Below are 22,186 nucleotides of genomic sequence, written 5' to 3' on the forward strand. Positions count from 1 at the left end.
TTTCTGAAGCCCTGAATACACTCTTGCTTCTCCCTCTGCAGTGCCCACCCAGGCCCCTTCGGGGCTCCTACAGCTCATGTCCCACAGGTCCTACATATGCCACCACTGAGAGGAAGGACTGAATTCCCTCCTAGGTGGCAGAAAATGCCCAACTGCCAGAGGCATGAGCTCCCACCACGTACAGAGCTACTGGGACATTCCTGGCCCTGGGGTGAGGAAAGAGGGTGCTCAGATTAAGTCTAAGGAACTTCACAGAGGTCAAGCAAGAAAACCGATCAACCACAGAAACAAGCCCAGTTTGTTCGATGTCACTGACTGAAGGCCGAGGCAGGAAGTAGGTAGGCCTGCGGGGGCCTGCTGACAGAACTTCCTCCATCACCCGGTAAGGTCACTCGGTCACCCAGGTTCCAGGACTCAGGAGGGAAAGTGTCCTTTACCACCACATCAAGTACTGTCAAGAGGCACTCTACCACGGTGCCCTCTCACCTCCAGATTGGGGATCCTGTGCCGAAAGCAGGTGATGAAGACCACAAAAGGCCAGTCATCGGGCTGCATCATGACCCCGGCAGCCTGGGCACAGCTCACGTGGAAGGCAGTGGGGCAGCGGCCATGAGAACACTGCACACAGCAGCCAGTGTTCCTTTTCCTTCGCTTCTTACAGAAGACGCACTTCTGCAGAGAGGAGAGCGAACACATGACTCCCTGGACCGGCAGTCCGCCACTTCTTGTTTTCCCTCCCAAACGACCGGAGCCAAGCCCCTTCCCAAACATGAGGACACCTAGGGTCTGCTCCAGACCGAATGTAAAGTCCCCACGACGTCATTTAGTGACAGGATGAGAATCAAACTGACCAAAGCTAGGGTGAGGAAGGCCATGAGCCGAGTAGAAATGCGCTGACTCCTCCCAGACTCATCTGGGGAGGAGCTATGCAAATTCCTAAGCCCCGCCTTTGCTTACCAGTTTGAAGCGGGGCAGAGGGATTTTGCTCACATCCACTGGACTTCTTTCAGCAATGTTGACAAACCTTGCTTCTAGAATTGCCACAGCACATGAAACATGGACCCATCTACCAAAAAAGGAAGGGCTCAGTCACCTCTCTCCACAGGCCTGTGGGGACCTGCTCACAGAACTTCCTCCATCACCCAGTAAGGTCACTCGGTCACCCAGGTTCCAGGACTCAGAAGGGAAAGTGTCCTTTACCACCACATCAAGTACTGTCAAGAAGCCTCTACAATGCCCAAGGCCAGTGCAGGATCAACTTACACCCACCTCCTTTATCTGTGGCAAATAAGCAGAACCATAATTGACTTAGTGTGGTGGGTTTAGGGAGCAAAAACTAGAGAGCACCACTTAGGGTTTCCCCACCCTTTGGGGAAACAAACATATCTCAAGTGGGGAAACCTAAGATTGTGGAATCTCTTACTATCAGACTGTGCTGTGGTTCCATTGACAAGTGTGTGTTGAATGCACAAGGCCCTGGGTTCAGGCCCACCTAGCTCCACCCATGTGAAAACCTGCAACATCCATGGAAACAAAATGGTAGGGCTGGTGTTGGGAACGGGAACAGGTCTCTTTTTGTGGCCTTAGAGTGCAGAACAGGGGTTAAAGGGCAAAGGTGAGAGGTTAAAGCTGAGCCATTTTCACTCTAAATAAGGAACTATTACCAGCCAGCCCCACCCTGCCTGAGGGATTCATAACCACTGCTAACAGCAGTATGCTTTTAGAGAGTGCGGCACAGCCAAGCAGTCATCCATCACAAGCAGCATGATGGAGGACACTGCAAGGTGAGAGGCTGGACCACCGTGGGGTTTTACTCCAAGGCGGGCTATTCACCACCAGCTGCTGTCAACCCCTAGACAGAAGCCCTTCAGGGGCAAACCCTCAGAGAAGGTAAACCTGAGACAGAACACAGAGATACAACTCAAAGAGAATCAGCTGTCTGATGGCTGGGAAGCCCAGAAACATCTGTAGACTTAACGGTGGGTGGCCTGCATAAGCTCTCCCCAGTGTCCAGCTGTTCCCTTGAGGACATCTGCCCACTCTCCAAACACCAAGTCTGGCCACGGAGAGCTCACTCCATGGGAAAGTGCTTGGTACATGTCTGTAATCCCAGCCTGTGGGAGGCTGAGGCAGGAGGATCTCCAGTTAGAAGCTAGCAGGGATTACACAGGAAATTTCAGAAGACCTTATCTTGAAAAAAAGAAACAGGGCTGGAGAGTGATGGCTCAGTGATTAAGAGGACTGGCTACTCTTCCAGAGGATCTGGGTTCAATTTCCAGAACCCACATAGTGGTTTATAACTATTTATAACACCAGTTCCAGGAAATCTAAAGTCCTCTTCTGGACTCTGTGGAAACCTATGCACATGTTATACATGCAGGCAAAACATCCATACACATAAAATAATTTTTTAAAAAGGAAAGAAAGCTGGACATAGTGTCGAACAGCTTTAATCCCAGCACTCGGGAGGCAGAGGCAGGCGGATCTCTGAGTTCGAGGCCAGCCTGGGTTACAGAATGAGTTCCAGGACAGCCAGAGCTACACTGTGAGACCCTATCTTGAAAAAAGAAGGAAGGGAGGGAGGGAGGGAGAGCCATCCTCTCCCCTGCATTTGCTGTCAGCCCCTCTCAAAGAAGGACGCTACTTACATCCCCACCTCTGAGAGGAGAGTGAAGTCAGACAGGCAGTCCAGGGCTGCTTGTTAGGATGAGTCTTGGAGATGCTACTCCCGCCTCACTCATGCCAGGTGCTGCTGCCCAAGCCCTCGGCACTCACTCAGGAGCAGTCACTGCCTCACAGCACTGTGTGTGCTGCTTCAGAACTGGGCACCACACACCTCAGAGAACTCACCTGTCGTCGTTTGCTCTCTGCAGGGCCCCTCCACGCAGCGAGCATAAACAGCAGTCCTGCCCAGAAAGCACAAGGAACATGGTTACCGACAGTTCACTCCCATACAATCTGCCCTGCAGACAACGCTAAACTACACCAGGAAGCAGTGCATGGCAAGGTGGGCCTTCAGATACATGCCCTGTGGTCAGGACTCCCCTGTAAGAGACAGGCCATAATGCATAATTATAACTGCATAATCAATCATCTGAGCCCCGTTCTGAGACTTCAAACTCAGAGCTTAATTCTTCAAAGGGAGTGATGGTTCTTCCATAGGATGGCTACCTGGTCTTCCCCCAGGTACTAACAGCTTCCAGATCCACTCTGACACCACAGAGTGCCATCCTAAGCCAAGTGCTGTGGACATAAATTATGTCATGTCCAGCATGGAACGAGGCTAGCCCTGTCAACCCCAGTCTTTGGAGAAGATGGGAAGAGCCCAGGCATACTCACTTCCTCCAGAGCATTGGCTGAACATCGAGAACACATCCATTCTTCAGAAGCCTTTGTGGGGGGCACCCCATAGCAACCTAATAACAACATCAGGAAGAACAAATGAAACCCAGTCCAGGGGCTGGGTCAGAATGTGCATGAACTATATTCTTCCACAGAGACCATTCCCAAAGACAGTCAATCACACAGAAATTCCTGAAATCTGACCCAGAGTCCCCAGGGCTCAATCATACAGTATGGTCTAGAACCCAGGAAAGTCAGAAACTGTGGATTCATTGGCACATCTCCCTAGTGAGTAGCCAGGGACTAATCCCCAGATACCCACAACCCAAGGAACTCCAAAGTTGACAGGGATGGATGCTGGGACCACAAGGAAACTCATCCACCAGCAACCAACTTCCCAAGAATCCACAAGCGTCCTCTGCTGCAGGAGACTGGGAAGGCCAGTGGGCATCAACAACTTCCAGCAAGCAGGCCCTGCTGCTGGGGCAGGAGGAAAAGGTGAGAGGTACTCACTGGCATGGACCCGGACACTGCACTTTTTGCAGGACACTAGCATGCTGGTGCCATCCTCCTCCAGGTAAGGGGTAGAAAGGTTGATGTCTGTGCTGCAGCCAGTTGTGGTAAAGCACATTTCTGGGATCAACGGCTTGGTCCTCTGCGTCTGAACAGCTGGCTCCAAAGCTTTCCCACAGTTCTGACTAAAGCTTCCAAACTCCACCTAAAAGAAAGGCGGAGAAGGCGCCCGCCGCACAGTGAGCACACGCCTGTGCTCCTAGCTCTCCACCTGCTCCGTCAGCAGAAAGCTGGGCCTCTTACTGGTGACTGCAGCTGTAGCTCCCCGGTGCACAGCCATTATCCTGAAGCTACTAATTGAAGTTACCTCTAATGACTCAAATTCAATTTCTCACGGCAGCATCAAACAAAGGCCCCTGGGGGACAACTGAGAAGAGGGAGCAAGGAAGAGGCACCTGGGATTTCAGTCTTCCCAGACCAAGTGTTAATAAAATGCACTGAGACATCAGCAGCAAGGCACTGCCTATCTATCCCCAGGTGCTGCACATGGTGGCCCCACTTGGGAGACAGCACCCAGAGCCCATGTTCCTAAGGGACCGGCTGGTTGCCTCAGCAGGGCCATGTCAGCAGGTCACCTGAACTGTGGCACTGTCACATGGCTGGGTCCCCACCTGTGATTCCTGGCTTGGGGCCTCTCTAGGAGAACATTACGCTGCCCTTGGCAAACTATACTCACTGCAAATATCCTCTGGCTCTGCCGCTGGATGGCACCATTGTCCCCATTCCAAGGACAGAGTCTAGAAACATGTCCTCCTCTGAGCCTATGCCATTCAAGAAACTCTGGCCCCCACCTAGTAGATCTGCTGACAGCAACAATCAGGCCAGTCACGGCCCTCGCCAACAAAGGCACAAACAGTCCTTTGCTGTTGTTTTCTGTTAATACAAAGAAGTAGTGGGTTGCTGACCCAGTATGTGGGTCTAGGTTCCATCCTTCTGCAAGCATGAGCCTGGGGCCTTGCCAAGCTCACTCAGGGCAGCTGGGCCACGTTAGCTGCTTACCTACTGCCACCCTGTGTAGGACCCATCTAAGCCTGAGTTGATCACCTCGCACCTGCGCTGTGAGTTCTAGAATTTAATCCAAAGTGATCCATGATGGTGAGGTCATCAGTGCCCCGGCATGGGAAGGTCACAGTTGAGCCCAGCCTTCATTGTGCCAGACCTTCTGCCTCTCCCCTCTCCCAGCCCCCAGCTGCCTTCTGGCCAAGCAGCACTCACTATGACGATGAGGAAGGATTTCACATGGGAAAGAAACTGCAGTCTTGGGTCCCAACCGACCAGAACTGCACAGCACCAGGCAGAGAGCCCGAGCCCCAGACTAGGAGGGTAAGAAACATGCTCTGCAAACAGCGAGGTCCATGCCATGTGCAAGGGTCACCAGATCGATGCATTCTTAGGGTAGGCTCACATGGCTGGGTTATCTGCCTGGCAGATCCTCACCACAGAGCTGACAGGATGAGAAGGCTAGAGGAAAAGACCCCCTAAAGACAAGCAGCGACCTGCCTTGCCCCCACAATGAAACCAACCCAGCTTCCTCTGACTACTGGCCCTGGGTGCCTGGTGGCGCAGCGCGAGCTCACCTGGTGGTAGGTCTGGAAGATCATACACACAGCACAGTGAGGAGCCTGCTGTGCCATGAGCTCATTGAACTCTTTTTCCGCCTCAAAGTTTGGGGGTCGGTTCTGCCATAACTGGCTCAGAGGCTTGGCCCAAGCCTCTGTCTCCTCAGCCTCCTCCTCAGGGGTCAGCTGTTCAGAAGTCTCTAGAGGAGGAGAAAGACACATGAGTCACAGCAGCCCTGCACATGGGAGGTCGGCCTACAGTGGAAAGGCTCAGCTGGGGCCCTGGGCCCAGGTTAGAACCAAACTCAAGGTTCCAGAGGTGATAAAAGGGCAGGGGCTGAGCAGAAACCAAAGGACTCCTTTAAGGCCTGGATGACTTAGCCCGGGTAGGAGCTGGGGTGAGGGAGGAGGGGCTGGCTGGCTGTACTGATGCTTTTTCTGGTCAGAATGACTCAGGTCTCTGTTCTTCCTCATGTTTCAGGCACTCAGCCCACTCTGTTCCCCTAACAGCTGCCACATTCAACCCTCTGCCCTCTGAGGGCAGCAGAATAAAGCGCCATCCTGTCAGAAACTCTGCCATTGCTGCCTCCCAAGTGCCAGTATGTCTAAGTCCTTCCTCTTAGGACTGTCCCTTCATCTGTGCTGGGGAAACAGGGAGAGAAAACATTACTGATAAACCCTGGAAGACGGCACATCATCAGGGCCTTCGTCAGGACTTTCCCTCTCGTTCTGGAAAGTCCAGGGAGAAGGTTCCCCTGACTGGGGAAGAACTCCTCAACATCTCAGAGGATGAATCTTCTTCCTGGCCATAAAATGTTCATGCCTTCTTTAGGCCAGGAGCTTGTGACAGAGAGCCTGCAGGTATAATCCAACCAGTCAGGAAATAAAAACTGCTATTGCATTTTAAAAACTGGGGTGAGAAAGAGAAATAATCCCAGAGGCCATCAAGTACTTGCTGGACCAAAGACTCCTCATCTCTCTTCAGTGTGCTGGGCAATAGGTCCCACAATTAAGGCACCCTGAAACGCGACACAAGAAAAATCCTTGTCTGGGAACATCTTCCACAAGAGTGAGCACGATGGAAGCAATAAGGTGCAAAGCCCACTAGTTCCTGGAACACACAAGGTCAAGGAGGAGAGGAGAGTCTTGGCGATTCTGAATGCTGGGAGGAGGGGCTCTGGTGGAAGCCGGAGCAAACACCACAACAGACCGCCACATAAGCAGGTGTGGTGGCTGAAGCCTGGAGGGCGGCCGCTTGATGTGGCGATGAGAAGCCTGTTGCTGTATCTTCCCTGGCCAAGGGTCTGGTGTCTCACAGGAGATTGGCTCTGACAGTGCACCCATCAGGTACCGTCGCAAGGCCACGCATGTGGGACTGTGTGTGTATTTGTAATCCACTGCAGTGATACTGCACTAAGACAAAGGTACTCTTTCCCAGAGGCCCCGAGACCTCTGCAAACAGCCCACAGTAAACTGTGGTGGGCACACCTGCACCGGGTGCCCATCTGCTCACTTGAACTCCAGCACAATGCACAAAGCAGTGCTTCCTCCACCCTCCCGGGCATCTTTCATCTAAAGGGATCTGGCAGCTGCCATTGTGTACAGCTAAGTGAAGGGCCACTGTAGCGTAAGGAGGTCAATGCAAGCAGGTCACATCAGCCTCTAAGAGAGCTCCATGGTTCAGACTAGAGCCAGAGTGCCTGACCCAAACATGAGGGACCAAGATAGTACAGAAGAGACAGAAATAGACATGCTCATAGCCCCAGTCTTCGCATACGGACATCTGTTCTACTTACAAAGCCAAAAGTGGCCCAAATCATGCATATGTGACTAGTGACTGCCAAGGGGAAACCTCACGGTGTTAAGGGAAAATTGCAGGAACCAGATTTTAACAGTTTACATATGTAAAGCTTCACAGAGCCTTCCAGTCAAGACATGTGCATTTCACTAAAAATGTTGTACTTCAAATAAAAATGTCTTTGTACAAAAGTCGGCAAAATAGGCTTGTAATTCCAGCACTTGTGAGGCTGAGGCAGGAGAATCATAAATTCAAACCCAGTTTGGCTACACAGCCAAGCCTATTTCTAAAAGGAAAAAAAAGTGGAATAAAGATATATTAGGCTAACAAAACTAAGAATTCTAAGTATAATGAATAACCTTTGGTTTATATTAATTTCAAGGGTGGAAACCCTACTGAATATATTCTTAGGTCAAGCCAGGGAAGAAAAGCAAAGCTAGACTAAGGCTATTTAGGTAACTAGTGCCCTGATGTAAAGAGATTAACAGCAGTGAGTTTATTTAGGGGCAATCCTTAGAGGATGCCTATTGGTGTACTAATGTGAAGTGATCTAGCTGAGCCTGGTAAGCAGGCCTGAAATCTCAGTTACTCTGGGGGCTGAGGAAGGTGAACCAAAAGTTTGAGACCAGCCTAGAAAAGCTGGACAGGTAGAGGTCAGGTGGGACTTACAGACAAGAAGAGCACAGGGAAGGAAGAGGGCAGAGTCACCAGGAGGCGCAGAAAGCATCAAGATGTGCATGCTGTGCTGAGAAAGGTGCCGCCATGTGGCAGAGAGAAGAAACATGGGTTAATGTAAGTTGTAAGAGCTAGTTAGTAACCAGCCTAAGCTATCGACTGAGCATTTATAATATCAAGTCTCTGTGTTGTTATTTGGGAGTGGCTGGCAGGACAGAAAACCCCACCTACACTGCTTGAGCAGGGCAGAGTAGCATACTACCTATAACCCTAGCACCTGGAAAGTGGGAGGCAGGAGGATCTGGGCTACACTACACCCTGCCTAGAATGTACTAGCAGAAAAAAAGCAGACAAACTCACAGCAAATGTTCTGAAAACAATTAACATTGGGGCACCACAGACTCTCCACCCTTCACTCTGTCATCACAAAAAGTGGAGGGAGATTATATCAGTTACATTATTTCAAAAAGACACACTTAGACACGGTTTATGCACACTCAGACATGATTTATGCATGCCTAAAAGTGTATGTATTCAGTATTCACGTGCTCTTCTTTGGCAGATAGGCGTAAGGGTAATTTTTCTTTTGCCTCTTGAAAACGTTCAGTTTTTCCAATTTTCTACAATATATTGCCTTTTTTGTTTGTTTGTTTGTTTCTTTCTTTCTAGAGACAGAGTTTCTCTACGTAGCCCTGGCTGTCCTGGAACTCACTCTGTAGACCAGGCTGGCCACCAACTCACAGAGATCCACCTGCCTCTGCCTCCCTGGTGCTGGGATTAAGGGTACTTGCCACCACCACGTGGCTAACCTGTGTCATTTTAAAACACTGAGGGAGGAAATCATGCAACAGGCAGAAACTCTCGGCGGGGTTGGAGCACGAGCTCAGGGGTGCTGCTGGGACCCACTCAGGGTCGGTCCAGTCTTCGGACCCCGGGACCTGTCGGCTGTCCCCACACCCAGCCCGCTCATACTTTCTAGAAGGAAGACTGAGATGAGCTATGACAGCACACGGAGGAGAGGAAGAGAGGAGCAGAGTGCTCAGCTCTAGAGTATCGCTAGGCAGGCAGGCCTGCTTCCACGAGGGTGCAGATGACAGTACCTGCTGAGGCCCACCAGCATCCTCTTTCTGCTCCAGGCAGCTGAGGTGACCTTTCTCTGCTGTTGTCATGATGAGTTTCAGAGCCACACTTCCCATTTCTCCTTGCATAGGTCTTCAGTTCCTTTTTTTGGTCTCCTCCCCAGGCTCCTCTGCCCAGCAATCCCTCAGCCTCTGCTCACCCTTCTTTGCCTTTACAAAAGCCTTTAGTTAAAACTAACCCTACAAAAACACATCTGTGTCTTCCCATGTCAACATCCTCTACCCACACAAAACTTGGGTTTTTGAAGCTAACCAAAAGCCTTACGACACAAGAGGAGGCCATCAACTCATCTTCTCCCTGTGGCCCACCCTCCCAGCTCTATCCAACTGGACAGCTCCGTCCAATCCAGCTGGCTCTCTCTCTCTTTAGTGCTTCCAATTCTCCAATTCCTGCCACCAGCATCCAGCTGGCCTAGGAGCAGCCCTCCTGATGCCAACCTGTGTTCAAACACACACAACCTGCTTCAAACACACTTCCATGGCTCCCAGATGCCTGTGAGAAAAGCCTCAGTACTCGTGAGTGGGGCTGCACACCCAGCCTCACTCCCACTTGGCTCCTCCAGCTCATCTCCATCTGTAGCCCTTGAACTTGAGCCACGCTGGACTGATGACAGCTCCTCCGCTCTGTTTACTCATGCTGTCCCCTCAGCCTGGATGGGAGACCTGTCTGCCCCACTACTGTGGGAGCACCTTGAGGGCACGTGTAGAACATTTTAAGGTGTGTTACTTTTGCTTATGTTGCATTTGTTTAACTCTGTGAAGCCATGTTACTGTGCCTGTCTAAAAACCCAGAGGCAAAAGACAGATGGAATAAGTTAAGGAAAGCTGGCAAGAAACAAGCCAAGCTAAGGCCGGGCATTCATAAGTAAGAATAAGCTTCCATGTGTGATTTATTTGGGAGCTGAGTGGTGCCCCCCCAACAAAAGAGTAAAATATCAAAAACAACAGGAATGGACATATCTTAGTCAGTTTTGTATGCACACATCCAAGTACAGGGCTTGGCATCATTGACAGAATTTACTATCCTGAAAAATCAGCCCTGTACCTCCTAGCTGAAGAAAATAAAGAACCTACATGCAATTATCCTGTATGGGGCCCAGTCCACTAGTCTTGCACTGAAGTGAAGAAAATTCATTCGCAAACCAGGCACAAAAGAAAGTCCTGTCCTCTGTCTGGGATACCCGGAAGAAGAGCTAAGCCACAGGCCCTCGCTCGCTCGCTCGCCCCTGACCTCTCATGCCCAATGAGAGCGAGGCTCGCTGTGGCGAACTGCATTCCTTCTTGTGGAGAGGAGACAAGACTTACCGTCGTCACTGCCGCACTCCTGCAGTACGAGCGGGTGATGGCGCGGGAGCTTGCTTAAGGGCTGGCGGCGACCCTTGGTCTTCTTATTCTCCTCCAGGGAAAGCATGTACTCATCTGCAACCTGAGCAAACCGGGGAAAGCAGCGTGGTGATGAAACTGGAGGGGTGATGATGACACACACCTGCAAACACCTGTAAGCCTTTCCACTCGGGAGGCTGAAGTGAGGACAAAGAATCCAAGGCAGCATGGGCTACACATGCAGTACATCTTCTCAAAACAGGAAGGAAGGAGGGAATTCGAGAGAACTGGAGGCAGAGGTGAGCCAAGGGGAGAGGAGGGACATAGGAAACAAAAAAATATAAAACTGAACCCCTGCCCCCCCCACACATACACCACACCACACCAAAACCAAACCAAACCAAACCAAACCAAACCAAACCAAACCAAACCAAACCAAACCAAACAACCCTGTCTTTGAGGCTGGAGAGATGGCTCAATAGTTAAGAGAGGACCTGGGTTCTATTTCTCCACCTACACGGCGGCTCACAACCATCTTAAGCTCCAGTCCCAGGAAATTCAATACCCTCTTCTGTATTCTCAAGCACTGTACACATGTGGTGCCCAGACATATATGGAGGCCAAACACACATGTGTAAAATAAAATACTAGTGTATTTTAGAATTTTAGGGCAAAAATTTCTTTATGTCTTGCTTCCTGGCCATCTCAGAAGATGCCTGAACTAGAGGACAAGCCAAGAACCCTCCCACTTTAAGGTCCCTGCCATGAAACACATCAGGGGACATCAGAGCAGCTGAAGTGCCCCTTTCCTGTTACACTGCCTGTGCTGGGCAGCAGGGCCATCCATACTGAGAGCCTAGAAGACAGAGGTACCTAAGCCACTGAGGGACAGCAGCCCTGCTCAAGTTCCACCTTCCAACCTGCTGAGATCTGCTGTGGCGACTGCTAACACCCTAGTGAGGTGAGTTTCCTCTTCTCCAAGAAGAGCACCAGCCAAGACAGAGCATGTCTGCCCTCCAGCCTAGAAGCTAAGGGAAGGTTGATTTAACACTGCATTTGCATCATGCCCGAGCAAACATAATTAGGTCTAAGATGTACAGGACTGGTGAATACTCCATGAGTTTCTTTTTAATCAACATCCTTAAAAATTGGTTGTACTGACATTATAAGACATGGGCTCGGCAAAACCATTAAGCGAGGAAATGAGGCCTAGAAGCCGGCCACTTTCCAACACTGACTAAACTAATCCTCGGATCTAGAAAAAGCAGTGGCGCTGCAGGGCCACTGCAGAGGTGTCAGAGCTAGACGAACACATGGGGTCTCAAGAGAAAACAATTCTGTACAGGTCACATTCCTGTTCCTGCAAATACACGTTTACCCACAGGTGAGTGTCCATGAGACCACTCATCCAGCAAATGTTGACTGACACCTCTCAGGAATGGAGGCGGTGTGGAGCGATGGACTGACGGGACAGGATCTGGTCTCCCAGAGGGAAAGGAGCATGGAACACACAGGAATGGGGTGAAGAGTGAGGATGTTTAGTAGGCATGACCTCTGACACACAATCAGTCTTCCAAACAGACCTGAACTGCACAGTGCGCCCAAGGCAGTGGTTTTCCAACATACAACGGGACACCATGGTGCAGTGCATGTACAGGACCAGACTTAACTCTCTGTGTCATAAAACAACATATGTGAGGAAGGCCCTCAACAGCCACCACTGAGCAGGAAGGGGTCTGGGTACCACCTCCTTCTACCCAAACATCTCCCTTTTACCCTTTGATTCACAGCCTTCTTTGGGGACTTTTGTTTGTTTTGTTTAGTTTGAGACAAGCCCTTATGTATCCCAGGCTCCTGTGTAGGCGAGGATAACCTTGAATTCCTGCTCTTCCTACCTGCACCCAAGTATTGGGGTTATACAGGCACATACCATTGCACATGTCTGAGCAGAGCTGGAGATAGAATCCTGGGCATACTCTACCAACTGAGCCACATCCCCTGTCCCATGATTCACAATTTTTAAATGAGTAAGAGTTCACCATTTTTTAATACTTTTTTTGTTTTATGTATGAGTGTTTGTTGCATTTATGACTATGTACCACGAGCCCACCTGGTACCCAGAGGTCAGAAGAGAGCATCAGATCCTCTGGAACTAGAGTTACCGATGACTGTGAGCCGCCATGTGGGCGCTGGGAATTGAACCTGGTCCTCTCAAGAGCAGCTCCCTAGTTCTTAAACACTAAGCCATCCCCCTCCAGCATGAAATGTTACTTTTTTAGAGAAATTCTAGTCTAGTTTCTTAAAACACTATTTCCCTATGAATGACTTAATGCTGCACATTTTTAATTGCCTATAAGGGGATAAAATAAAGGCAAAAATCGCTATAAATTAAATTTGTAATTCATCATAAAATTCACAGTATTCTGTGACTTCCTACTTTGAGCACACATCAGTGACAGGCTTGCACCTGGCATGTGCAGAGACCAGGAGACACGCAGTGAGAACCAAGAAACCGAACACAGGAAAGAATCTAGACTGGCTTAGCACAGTGAGAGGCAGCTGAGATGCTCACCTGGATAAGGACGGGGACAACAAACTAGGTCAAACAGACAGTGTGGCACAAGACGATCTAGGGCCTCCCTTGTTCATCCTGGGAAATGTGGCACTAAGAAGTGCAGGGCAGAGTTAGGAAGGAAGTCAGGCAGGAACTGTGCACCGGAGATGCCTCAGATAGATAAAATTAAGACCACGGCTATGTTTTGTGGCATGCCCTTGTCATCCTACTTGGGAGACTGAGGCAGAAGGATCTTTTAAAGCCACAAGTTAAAAATCAGCCTGGGCAATACAGTGAGACTCCATCTCAAATGAAGACCAAAACCACAGAGCTGCCGTCACGGGAGTGGGTCAACACTGGTGGGAGGCCACGCAGCCGAGGAGCAGCTTTCAGCAGCAGGACAAGAAGGCAGCAGCAGGGGCAGTGCAGCGGCCAGCAGGACTGGGAGGACCCACAGGAGAGGCACTGCGAACAAGCATGGAGTCCCACGGAGCTCGGAACGCTGACAGAGCAGAGGGGTGCCCAGAACACATGGCCACCAGGGTGTCTAGACTCGAAAGTCTGTTCGTCCCAGCAGACAGTAGGAACAGGAAGCAATCATGCCTCGGCCCGTCTTGGAGAGGAACAAGTGAGATTAGTCTGAGAAGAGAGTGGCCTCCAGGAGAGGTCATCTAAGCATGGTCTACAGCCAGAGAGAAAAGGAGCTGGTAAAATGGAGATGGTAAGACATGTGGCTGTCTGGCTGTGGTGGTGCCCATCATGAATCCTAGCAGGGAGGCAGAGGCAGATGAATCTCTGAGTTCAAGGCTAGCCTGGTCTACAGAACAAATCCCAGGACAGCCACAGCTACACAGAGAAACCCTGTCTTTAAAAAAGGAAAAAAAAAAAAAAAAAAAAGATACGTGGCAGACAGTATGTCCACAACCTAACCCTGTGAACATGTTTTATTAATATGACGAAGGAGAATTAAGACTGATAATCAGATGACTGTAAGTAGGAGGATTATCCCAGATCATCTGGGCAGGACCAATATAATCACTAGGGCACATACAGCACCAGTACCAGTCAAAGAAGGGTCAGGAACCTTGTGCCGAATATTCCAGACTCCTGACTGCAATAAACCTGGGCCCCAGGTTCCAGAAATTTGTCTCCTCTTCTAACATGGGGCTCACAGAGTTGTAGTCTATGTTGCCAATGAGACTGTTCTGCACAGAAGCAAGTGTTCCAGCCTGTCTGAGTAAGCACTTCTGCAGCAGACATACCTCCACAGCTCCTGGAGCTGCAGGGACTGCTCTGGTGCTTCAGCACGACGCTGTCACCAAAACTAGCTTACCAGATAACTGGACAGAGCCTGGATGTGGGTGTCAGCATGCACACTGAAGCAAGTGGCCCAATTATAACTTGGGAACACCAGGGAAGGGGGTGTGAGCACTTGAGACACATGGTGCTCAGGAACCCCGATGTTTCCGAATACACAGACAGTGCTATCAGATCTTCGGGGATGGGCATAGCTGGTGAGCTTCCATGCCAACCTAGTCAGTCTTGATGCTGGCTTCTCACTAAAACAAGCCTGACCTTCAGTCACTCATTCCACAAGTACAGAAGGCTCATGGGCCAGGCACTAGGGACCAGCTAATGCCAAGGGATGGTGGATCAGAGGCTACCATTCCCTCCCAGTTCGTCCACCTGTGCCGTGATGCCTATTTCTAGCCAACTCCCAGGAGCTAATCACTTCTCTCCCCAAGTGCTAGGATGCCCCCCACTTAGCCTACCCCCAGGATCCAACCCTTTTTCAAATCCTCTTCAACTTAGCAAGCTCCTGCCCTTCAATTCAAGGCACACTTGGTCACATTTTTTTGGGGGGGGGTTAGGTTTTTTTTCAGACAGGGCTTCTCTGCGTAGCTTGGCCATCCTAAAACTCACTCCATAGACCAGGATGGCCTCAAACTCAGAGAGATCCACCTGCCTCTGCCTCCCAAGTTAGAATGAAAAGTGTGTGCCACCATCAAGGGCTTTTCTTCTTTAAATCCTCTTTCCTCCTTTCCTGGAGTAAGAGAAATAAATGTAAGCTGGGTGTGGTGACACATTCCATTAATCTCAGCACTAGGGAGGCAGAAACAGGTGGATCTCTGTGCATTCAATGACAGTCTGGTTACACAGCGAGTTCCAGGCTAGCCAGTGAGACCCAGAAGAAAAGAAAAACAGTAAAGAAAGAAAGAGGTTACGTGGCATCTGGTTCTAAAGTAGTAAAGCAGAATGGAGAAGCAAGCAGGCAAGGCAAGAGCTTGAGGTCAGATCTGCATGCCAGGCACCCTCATGTTCCCTACAGCACTCATGTTCCATCACAGAGTTCAGGCTCCAGACACTGCATGCAGAGCAGACCCACCATGCTCTGATCTAAGTGTGGGCTATCAGCATCATGAAGAAGAAAGAGAACACTCTCCTCTCCCAGACTCTTGCTCCAATCTCATTCTGACTACCTGGTGTATTGCTCCAAACTTCAAGACTGAGACAAAAATGCCCTTCTCTACATCCTGAACTCATTCAGCTCAGCCAGGCTACCAGCTCTTCCAAGGGGGCTACATCACTCATCATCACACAGTACCGAAACCATATGCTCTCTCTGTCCACACTCAGTTCTCCTGGAGCTTTGGAGGTCCTGTAAGGAGGTCCTGGCCCTCAGAACACAGGCCCTAATGACTACAGAGGTTAAGGAAGCAGGCAGGTCAGACAAGACCCTTTGGAGAACTTAAGTAGCTCAAAGCTGCCAGCACACACTGACAGAACAGAGAAAGGAATTATTACGAAGGAGAATCCACAAAGAGATGAAAAGGAAGCCGAAAGCACTCAGGCTTTTCAGCAGGACTGAAAGGCATCTAAAGAGAAGCCTCCCTACCCTGCGGATTACGATGTCGAAGGCATCTTGGCTTCTGTCCACGCCACAGATGCTCAGTGTGCATCAGTGAGTTGCAATCTGCCTTCTGCAGGGGGAGTACATGCTGGTCTGCAACCTCACCATGTGGGAGCTTAGGCAATGCTTTGTCCCTTCCAGGGCCTGTGGACATCCAGGACTGCCTGTCCTTGGGTCATCCACCTACTTGAAAGTGAAAGAGGAGCAGGACCATTTGCACACAGGTTAAAAAAGTCATTTTGTTCAATCATATTAACTGGTTGCAAAATGACATCTAACCCAATTTTTTTATCCATCACTTAATTGATATCAAATACAGGAAGAAAAAGAGATCACTAGTATTTATTGGCTTGCTGCAGGCTCTCCAGAAACAAAAATAAAAACCACACCAAAAAACTCCAGTAAGATTAATTTACAGTGATAGACTCAACAACGTTCATAAAATATTTAGGATCCATGGCATCTTTGATATCTGCTAGCTACTTTTTGGACTGTGACTAGCAGGAAGCTGGAATTCTACAGAGGACAGAGGGGTGAACCGCTGTGCCACACCAGGGCGGGTTGGCACCCCAAGGGCTTGTGAAGAAGACTAACAAGGTGGCAGCTGCAGGGGTTAAGATGGTTTCCAGGGCTGGAGAAATGGCTCAGAGGTTAAGAACACCAGCTGCTCTTCAAGAGGTCCAGAGTTCAATTCCCAGCACCCACATGGTGGCTCACAACCATCTGTGATGAGATCTGGTGCCCTCTTCTGTATACACAATAAATAAATAAATCTTAAAAAAAAAAAAAAAAAGATGGTTTCCAAGCTGAAAATCGTTCTCTTGTGGGGGTACATTGGGGGTACAGAGAACAGTGGTGGGTGCTGCATTGGGGTACAGAGAACAGTGGTGGGTGCTGCACTGGGGTACATGAGCAGTGATGGGTGCTACATTGGGGTAGAGAGAACAGTGGTGGGTAGAGAGAACAGTGGTGGGTGCTGCATTGGGGCACATGAGCAGTGGTGGGTGCTGCATTGGGGTACAGAGCACAGTGGTCAAGGCAACGAGAAGGAAGCATGGTGGTTATTAATTCATCAGCCAGCAATCACTATGAGGTGCCTGCAGGAAGTCTGCAGGAACTGAGCCTTGACACGCGGAGGAAGTGGGGAGAATTCTCTGGGTACTGAAAACAGAGGATCGAGGGCTATGACTACCTACAAGCCTGACAATCTGTGAGTTTGATCCACAGGATCCACATAGTGGAAGAAGGAGGAGAACCCATCCCCACCTCTCCACTTGTGTACCATGGCACACAACTGCCCACAAATATATACAAAGTCGCCCACAAAATGAATAATTGAAAAAAAAAAAAAAAACTTTTCGTTGTTTTTGTTTTGTTTTGTGAGATGAGGTTTCTCTGTGTAGTTAGGCTCACAACCAAAACAATTTTTTAAATAAAAAGCAGAGCATTCCTTAAAAAAAAAAAAAAAAAAATTAGCCAGGCAGTGGTGGCTTTAACCCCAGCACTCGGGCGGCTGAGGCAGGCAGATCTCTGTGAGTTCAAGGCCAGCCTGGGCTACAGAGAGAGTTCTAGGACAGGCTCCAAAGCTACAGAGAAACCCTGTCTAAGACAAGAAGCTTGGAAGACGGTGACAGCCACAGTCCTAGTACTTGGCAGGCCGGGGCTGGAGGATCTTGAGATCAAGGCGACAGTGAGTTCCAGGTCAGCCTGGGCAACTTAGTGAGAACCTTAATGAGAAGATCTGTTTTCAAAAGAACGGACGACACGTATGAGGCAGAAGCAGGAGTCAGGGAGTAGAGAAGTTCAAGGCCAGCCTGGGCCATATCAAACAGCAAGAACCAAGGGCCAGCGAGATGACCCATCAGGTAAAAAGCACTAGCCACACAAACCTGACGCCCAAAGACCACACACATACACACAGTTGAAAATAAGTATTTTTTTAAAGGATAGGGGCAAAAGGCAACACTGGAGAGTCAGGAACATACATGGAGGATCAACAGGACGGCCCACATGCGAGGGTGACAGCAAACTCACGAAGCATCCCTACTGTTCAAAGACATCCAACCCAACAAGTTACTTAATATGGAAGGAAGAATAAAAGGTCGCTGGACTCTGCGAGTTCAAGGACAGCCAGGGCTACAGAGTGAGCTGTTACTCTAACACACAAGGAGAGGAGAAAGAATGTGGCCACTTGGGTGTTCATTTAACACAGCGCACACGGAAGTCAGAAACAACTTCAGCAGTTGGACCTCTCCTTCTACTATGCCGGTTCAGAAACAGAATTCAGGTCATCAGGCCTGGTGGCAAGCATCTTTACCTATTAGCCAAGCTCACTAGCCCTTTTTATTGTTTTTTGTAAGGCAGGGTCTCAAACACATCATGTAGCCAAGGAGGACCATGAACCCTGCTCCTACCTCCACCTCCCAATGCTGGGACCAGCAGGTGTGCACATTATGCCCAGCTCGCCACCCTTTACCCTGACTGTAATCTGGACCATACAGGCTGTGAGGCCAGGGAATGAGGTTATCTGGGAGAGGTGAATCGGCTGCACCAATAGGAATCCTCTCAGCATGGCAGACCTCCCAGGAGCCACAGTATACAAAAGGAAGAAAAAAATAGTTTCTGGTAACAGTGAGTACTAGGAGGAGGCCTGAGCAAACACATTCCCATGTGCAGCTCTGGAATTCGTCCTGGTCTCCAAAACGAAGATCTATCAGTGATGAGCTGAGATTCCACAGAGCAGTGAAAATACCTAAGAAGAAAATGCCCTTGGGGGTTGGGGATTTAGCCCAGTGGTAGAGCGCTTGCCTAGCAAGTGAAAGGCCCTCCTCAGCTCCGGCAAAAAAAAAGAAAAGAAAATGCCCTTGGATATCAGGGCGAGAGGCAATTGTTGTGGTGGTCTGGAGAGAAATGGCCTCCACAGGCTCACATACTTGAATGCTCAGTTCCACCAGGGAGTGGAACTGTTTGAAAGGATTAGTGGGTGTGGCCTGGAGGAAGTGTCACTGCGGGTGGGCTTTGAGGTTTCAAAAGCCCATGCCAAACCCAGCTGTCTCCCTTTCTGCCTGCAGATCAGGATGAAGCTCAACTGCTTTCTCCAACACCAACCATGTCTGCCGCACCTATTGCCATGCTTCCTGCCATGATAAAGCACCAAATCTCTGAAAGTGTAAGAAAGTCCCAATGCTTTCTTTTGTATGTATTTGTAAGAGTTGCCTTGGTCATGGGGTCTCTTCACAGCAATACACAGTGACTAAGATGCCACCTCATCTCGAACCCCAACATCTGGGCTGCAACCCAAACCTTTCTGCTCTAGGCAAGGAGTCAGAGGAAGGGCTCCCAGCATATCAGCACATCTGACCAAGCAGAGAATTTGCACCGTGCTGTCCCTGATGCTGATGCTGAGATGTCGTCCTCTGGATCAACAGTCACACACAGAGAAAAAGGAAGACAAGGAACATCACCTGGCGTTCTCACACAACCAGTGCAGGCAGCAGATGCCAGACGAGCCAGAGGGAGCCTCTCCCCTGCCTTCTCACACACCTGCAGCACCTTCACCCCCACAGGCCCCCTCCTTCACAGGATGCCTTGCAGGGCAGTGGCCTCCCACACCATGGCACAGAGCCTGTACCTCTGCCAGCTCCTGCTCACTGATGCTTCGGGGGGCGCTGCGCTTCTTCTTCACGCTTGGCTCTCCCATGGTGGCCCTGCCATCCCCTCTGGCATAGCTGTGCATGGGGAGAACTCCTGTTTTCTCTCGGCTTTGGCAAGAGACAGACTCGCTGGTTTCAGAATCTGAGGAAACTGAATCTTGGGATGAACTGGAGCCCAGGCTGGAAGAGGACTTCTTTTTGGAACCTGAGAAGACAATTCGCCCTCCTTCGGATGCAGGATTCACAGAAAGGTCCAGCGCGGCTGCTTCGGGCTCGTCCTCCTCATCCTCCTCTTCTAGTTTGACATTCTTTAGCTCTTCAAACTTGACATCAGTGGGGTCAGAGTAATCTGAAACACAGGTGCAGATCAGACAGCCAACTCCCTGGCTGAAAGCAGGATGGCAGAGTGTAAACAGCCGACAAGACCACTGTGTGATCAGGACTCAGTGCTCACCTCTAGGGCCCCCATTTCTTCCTCTCCTTGCTATGTGAGGATCCTACCATTTCTTTTTAGGGGATTAAATCTAAGTCCTAGGCATAAAGTATTACAGCTCACACATGATAGGATTATGAGCAAATGGCTGCTGCTGCTCCGCACAGGCCTGTGGGCACAGCAGAAGCCTAGCTGCCAAAGTTAAAAGAAATCTACTAAGAGCCAGCCATGCCTCAAAGCCCAAGTCCACAGTGCTCTCAGCCATGAGACATACCTCGGCATACCAACACAGTGCTCTCAGCAATCAGACATACCTCAGCATAGTAAGTAGATTTTTTTCAAGCCCAAGATAAGCCTGACCTTAACAAATCTAGACTTGGTTCCTATCTGAGTTCCCTACTCCAAAATCACTATGTTTCTTACGACACTCATGGGTCTTCCAGCCTCTAAGTGTGAACAAAAGCTACAGGGGCAGGTAGCCTGATCTGATGAGACACTGTACTCCTCCAACATGTAGTTACATTTCATCAAGACTTTCAAGCTGGACATGGTGGTGTTTGCCTAAATGCCAGCATTTAAGAGGAGAGCCCTCAAGTTGAAGGCCAGCCAGTCAGGCTACATAGCAAGACAAGGACTGAAAAAACCCAACCCAGCCAAAGGACACGCCTAAACCCCAACACTCAGGAGCCTGAGGCAAGAGGGTCTTCAGTTCCAAGGTAGGCTGGGATACATAGTGAGACCAATAAGCTAAGTATGGCAGTATATGCCTTTAAGACCAGTGCTTAGGAGGCCAAGACAGTCAGATCTTGTGGGCTGCACAGAGAATTCCAGGACAGCCAGGGATACACAGAGCCTATCTCAAAATATTAAAAATAAAAATGAGTAAATAATAAAATAAGAGCCAGGGAGATGGCTCAGCAGGTAAAATCACAAGCCTAGCAAACCTAGGTTCAATCTGGGAACTCACATAAAGGTGAAAGAACACACTCCACCATGTTTTCCTCTGTGGCATGCATGCGCACGTGCACGCACATACATACACACACCTACAGAAGAGCTCATATACACGCAAAGCACATGTAATAATACATAACATTTTGTTATTGTTTTTCTTTCCTCTTTTTTTTTTTTGAGACAGACTGTCATTGTGTAGTCCTGGCTGGCCTCAAACCCTCAGAGATCCACTTGCCCCTGCCTCTCAAGTGTTGGGATTACTTGGCCCCATAACTAACGTCTTAAAAAATTAAGTAGATATAAGTAAAATGGCAGCATACCTACAGCATCTCACCCCTCTTATCCGGCCTGGCACACACTGCATCCATCCTTCCCAACCCAGTATCAAATTTAGAAGAAAGTACCATGGACTCCAAGAGATGGTGCTTCCCATCACCAGGGCTGCCCTGGCTCTTTCTCACTGAGATGCCCTTGCTACATCTGCCCACCTCATATTACCAAAATCACCTTCATGGAAGCCTTTGCTCTTTGGTATTTCCCTGAGCCTTTTCCTCTGCATCTGGCTGCCCTACATTCTTCCAAGCAAAATGCTTCTCACATTCCTGTGCAGGTCTGCTCACAGACCAGATTCTCACATTTATTTCTGACCCTGCAACTCAATACAACATTGACCGTCCGCCCCCCCAATAGAAAGGTGTCAGTTAAGACTGCTCACCTGGGAAGGGAAGGCCATCCTCAACTTGCCGCACGGAGCTGTGGGTAGGCCTCACTGGGGCGAGGGTGGCCTGGCACTCCGTCAGCTCATACTGTCCAGAACTCAGCTCTTCCTTGGGGAAGAGTTCACTCTGGCTCACCTCCTGCGGTATTTCCAGACAGACTCGGTGTCGCTTTGTCCCTATTCGGTGCTTGGCCAGGCTGCAAGAAGAAGGTACCTTCTAAGAGCCATGTGTTCACCCATCCCCCAAATGCATTCACGCGCTGACATACAACCCACAGCAGGCGGGTTTTCACCTCCCAGCCCATTCCACCACCTGAATAATACAGAAACTGCTGCCCGTTTTTGACATCTATTATGAGGAGCAAGACAGGGCATGCAGGATACCTGGTGGGGCGCCTGGCCTAGACCAGGCAGCCCCAATGTCCCTCCCATCTCCTCCTCTGTGCACAGTCCTCTGGCTCAGATCCTGCCGAAGCCAGATGCCACTTCTTATTCCCCAAGCTGGCGTATCCAGCTCCTACCACCACGTTTCTTTCCAAAGACACTTAGGTGAT

The 22,186-nt window shown here is 49.8% G+C and overlaps 1 protein-coding gene across 2 annotated transcripts in view; it reads right to left on the reverse strand.

Annotated features, from left to right (window-relative positions):
- The window catches only part of Kdm4a (lysine demethylase 4A), a 49,748-nt gene that overhangs the window by 7,674 nt on the left and 19,888 nt on the right, over positions 1-22,186 (reverse strand). For both annotated transcript variants that reach the window (XM_036177905.1, XM_036177906.1), the window contains exons 10-18: positions 21,630-21,829; positions 19,506-19,876; positions 10,392-10,512; positions 5,493-5,674; positions 3,856-4,060; positions 3,340-3,416; positions 2,851-2,906; positions 958-1,066; positions 487-672 (exon numbers count right to left, since the gene is read on the reverse strand). In XM_036177905.1, the coding sequence (XP_036033798.1) occupies positions 487-672; positions 958-1,066; positions 2,851-2,906; positions 3,340-3,416; positions 3,856-4,060; positions 5,493-5,674; positions 10,392-10,512; positions 19,506-19,876; positions 21,630-21,829 (1,507 nt within the window). The remainder of the gene's footprint in view (positions 1-486; positions 673-957; positions 1,067-2,850; positions 2,907-3,339; positions 3,417-3,855; positions 4,061-5,492; positions 5,675-10,391; positions 10,513-19,505; positions 19,877-21,629; positions 21,830-22,186) is intronic.

This window comes from Onychomys torridus, chromosome 2 (assembly GCF_903995425.1).
Source record: "Onychomys torridus chromosome 2, mOncTor1.1, whole genome shotgun sequence".
NCBI classification, from domain to species: domain Eukaryota; kingdom Metazoa; phylum Chordata; class Mammalia; order Rodentia; family Cricetidae; genus Onychomys; species Onychomys torridus.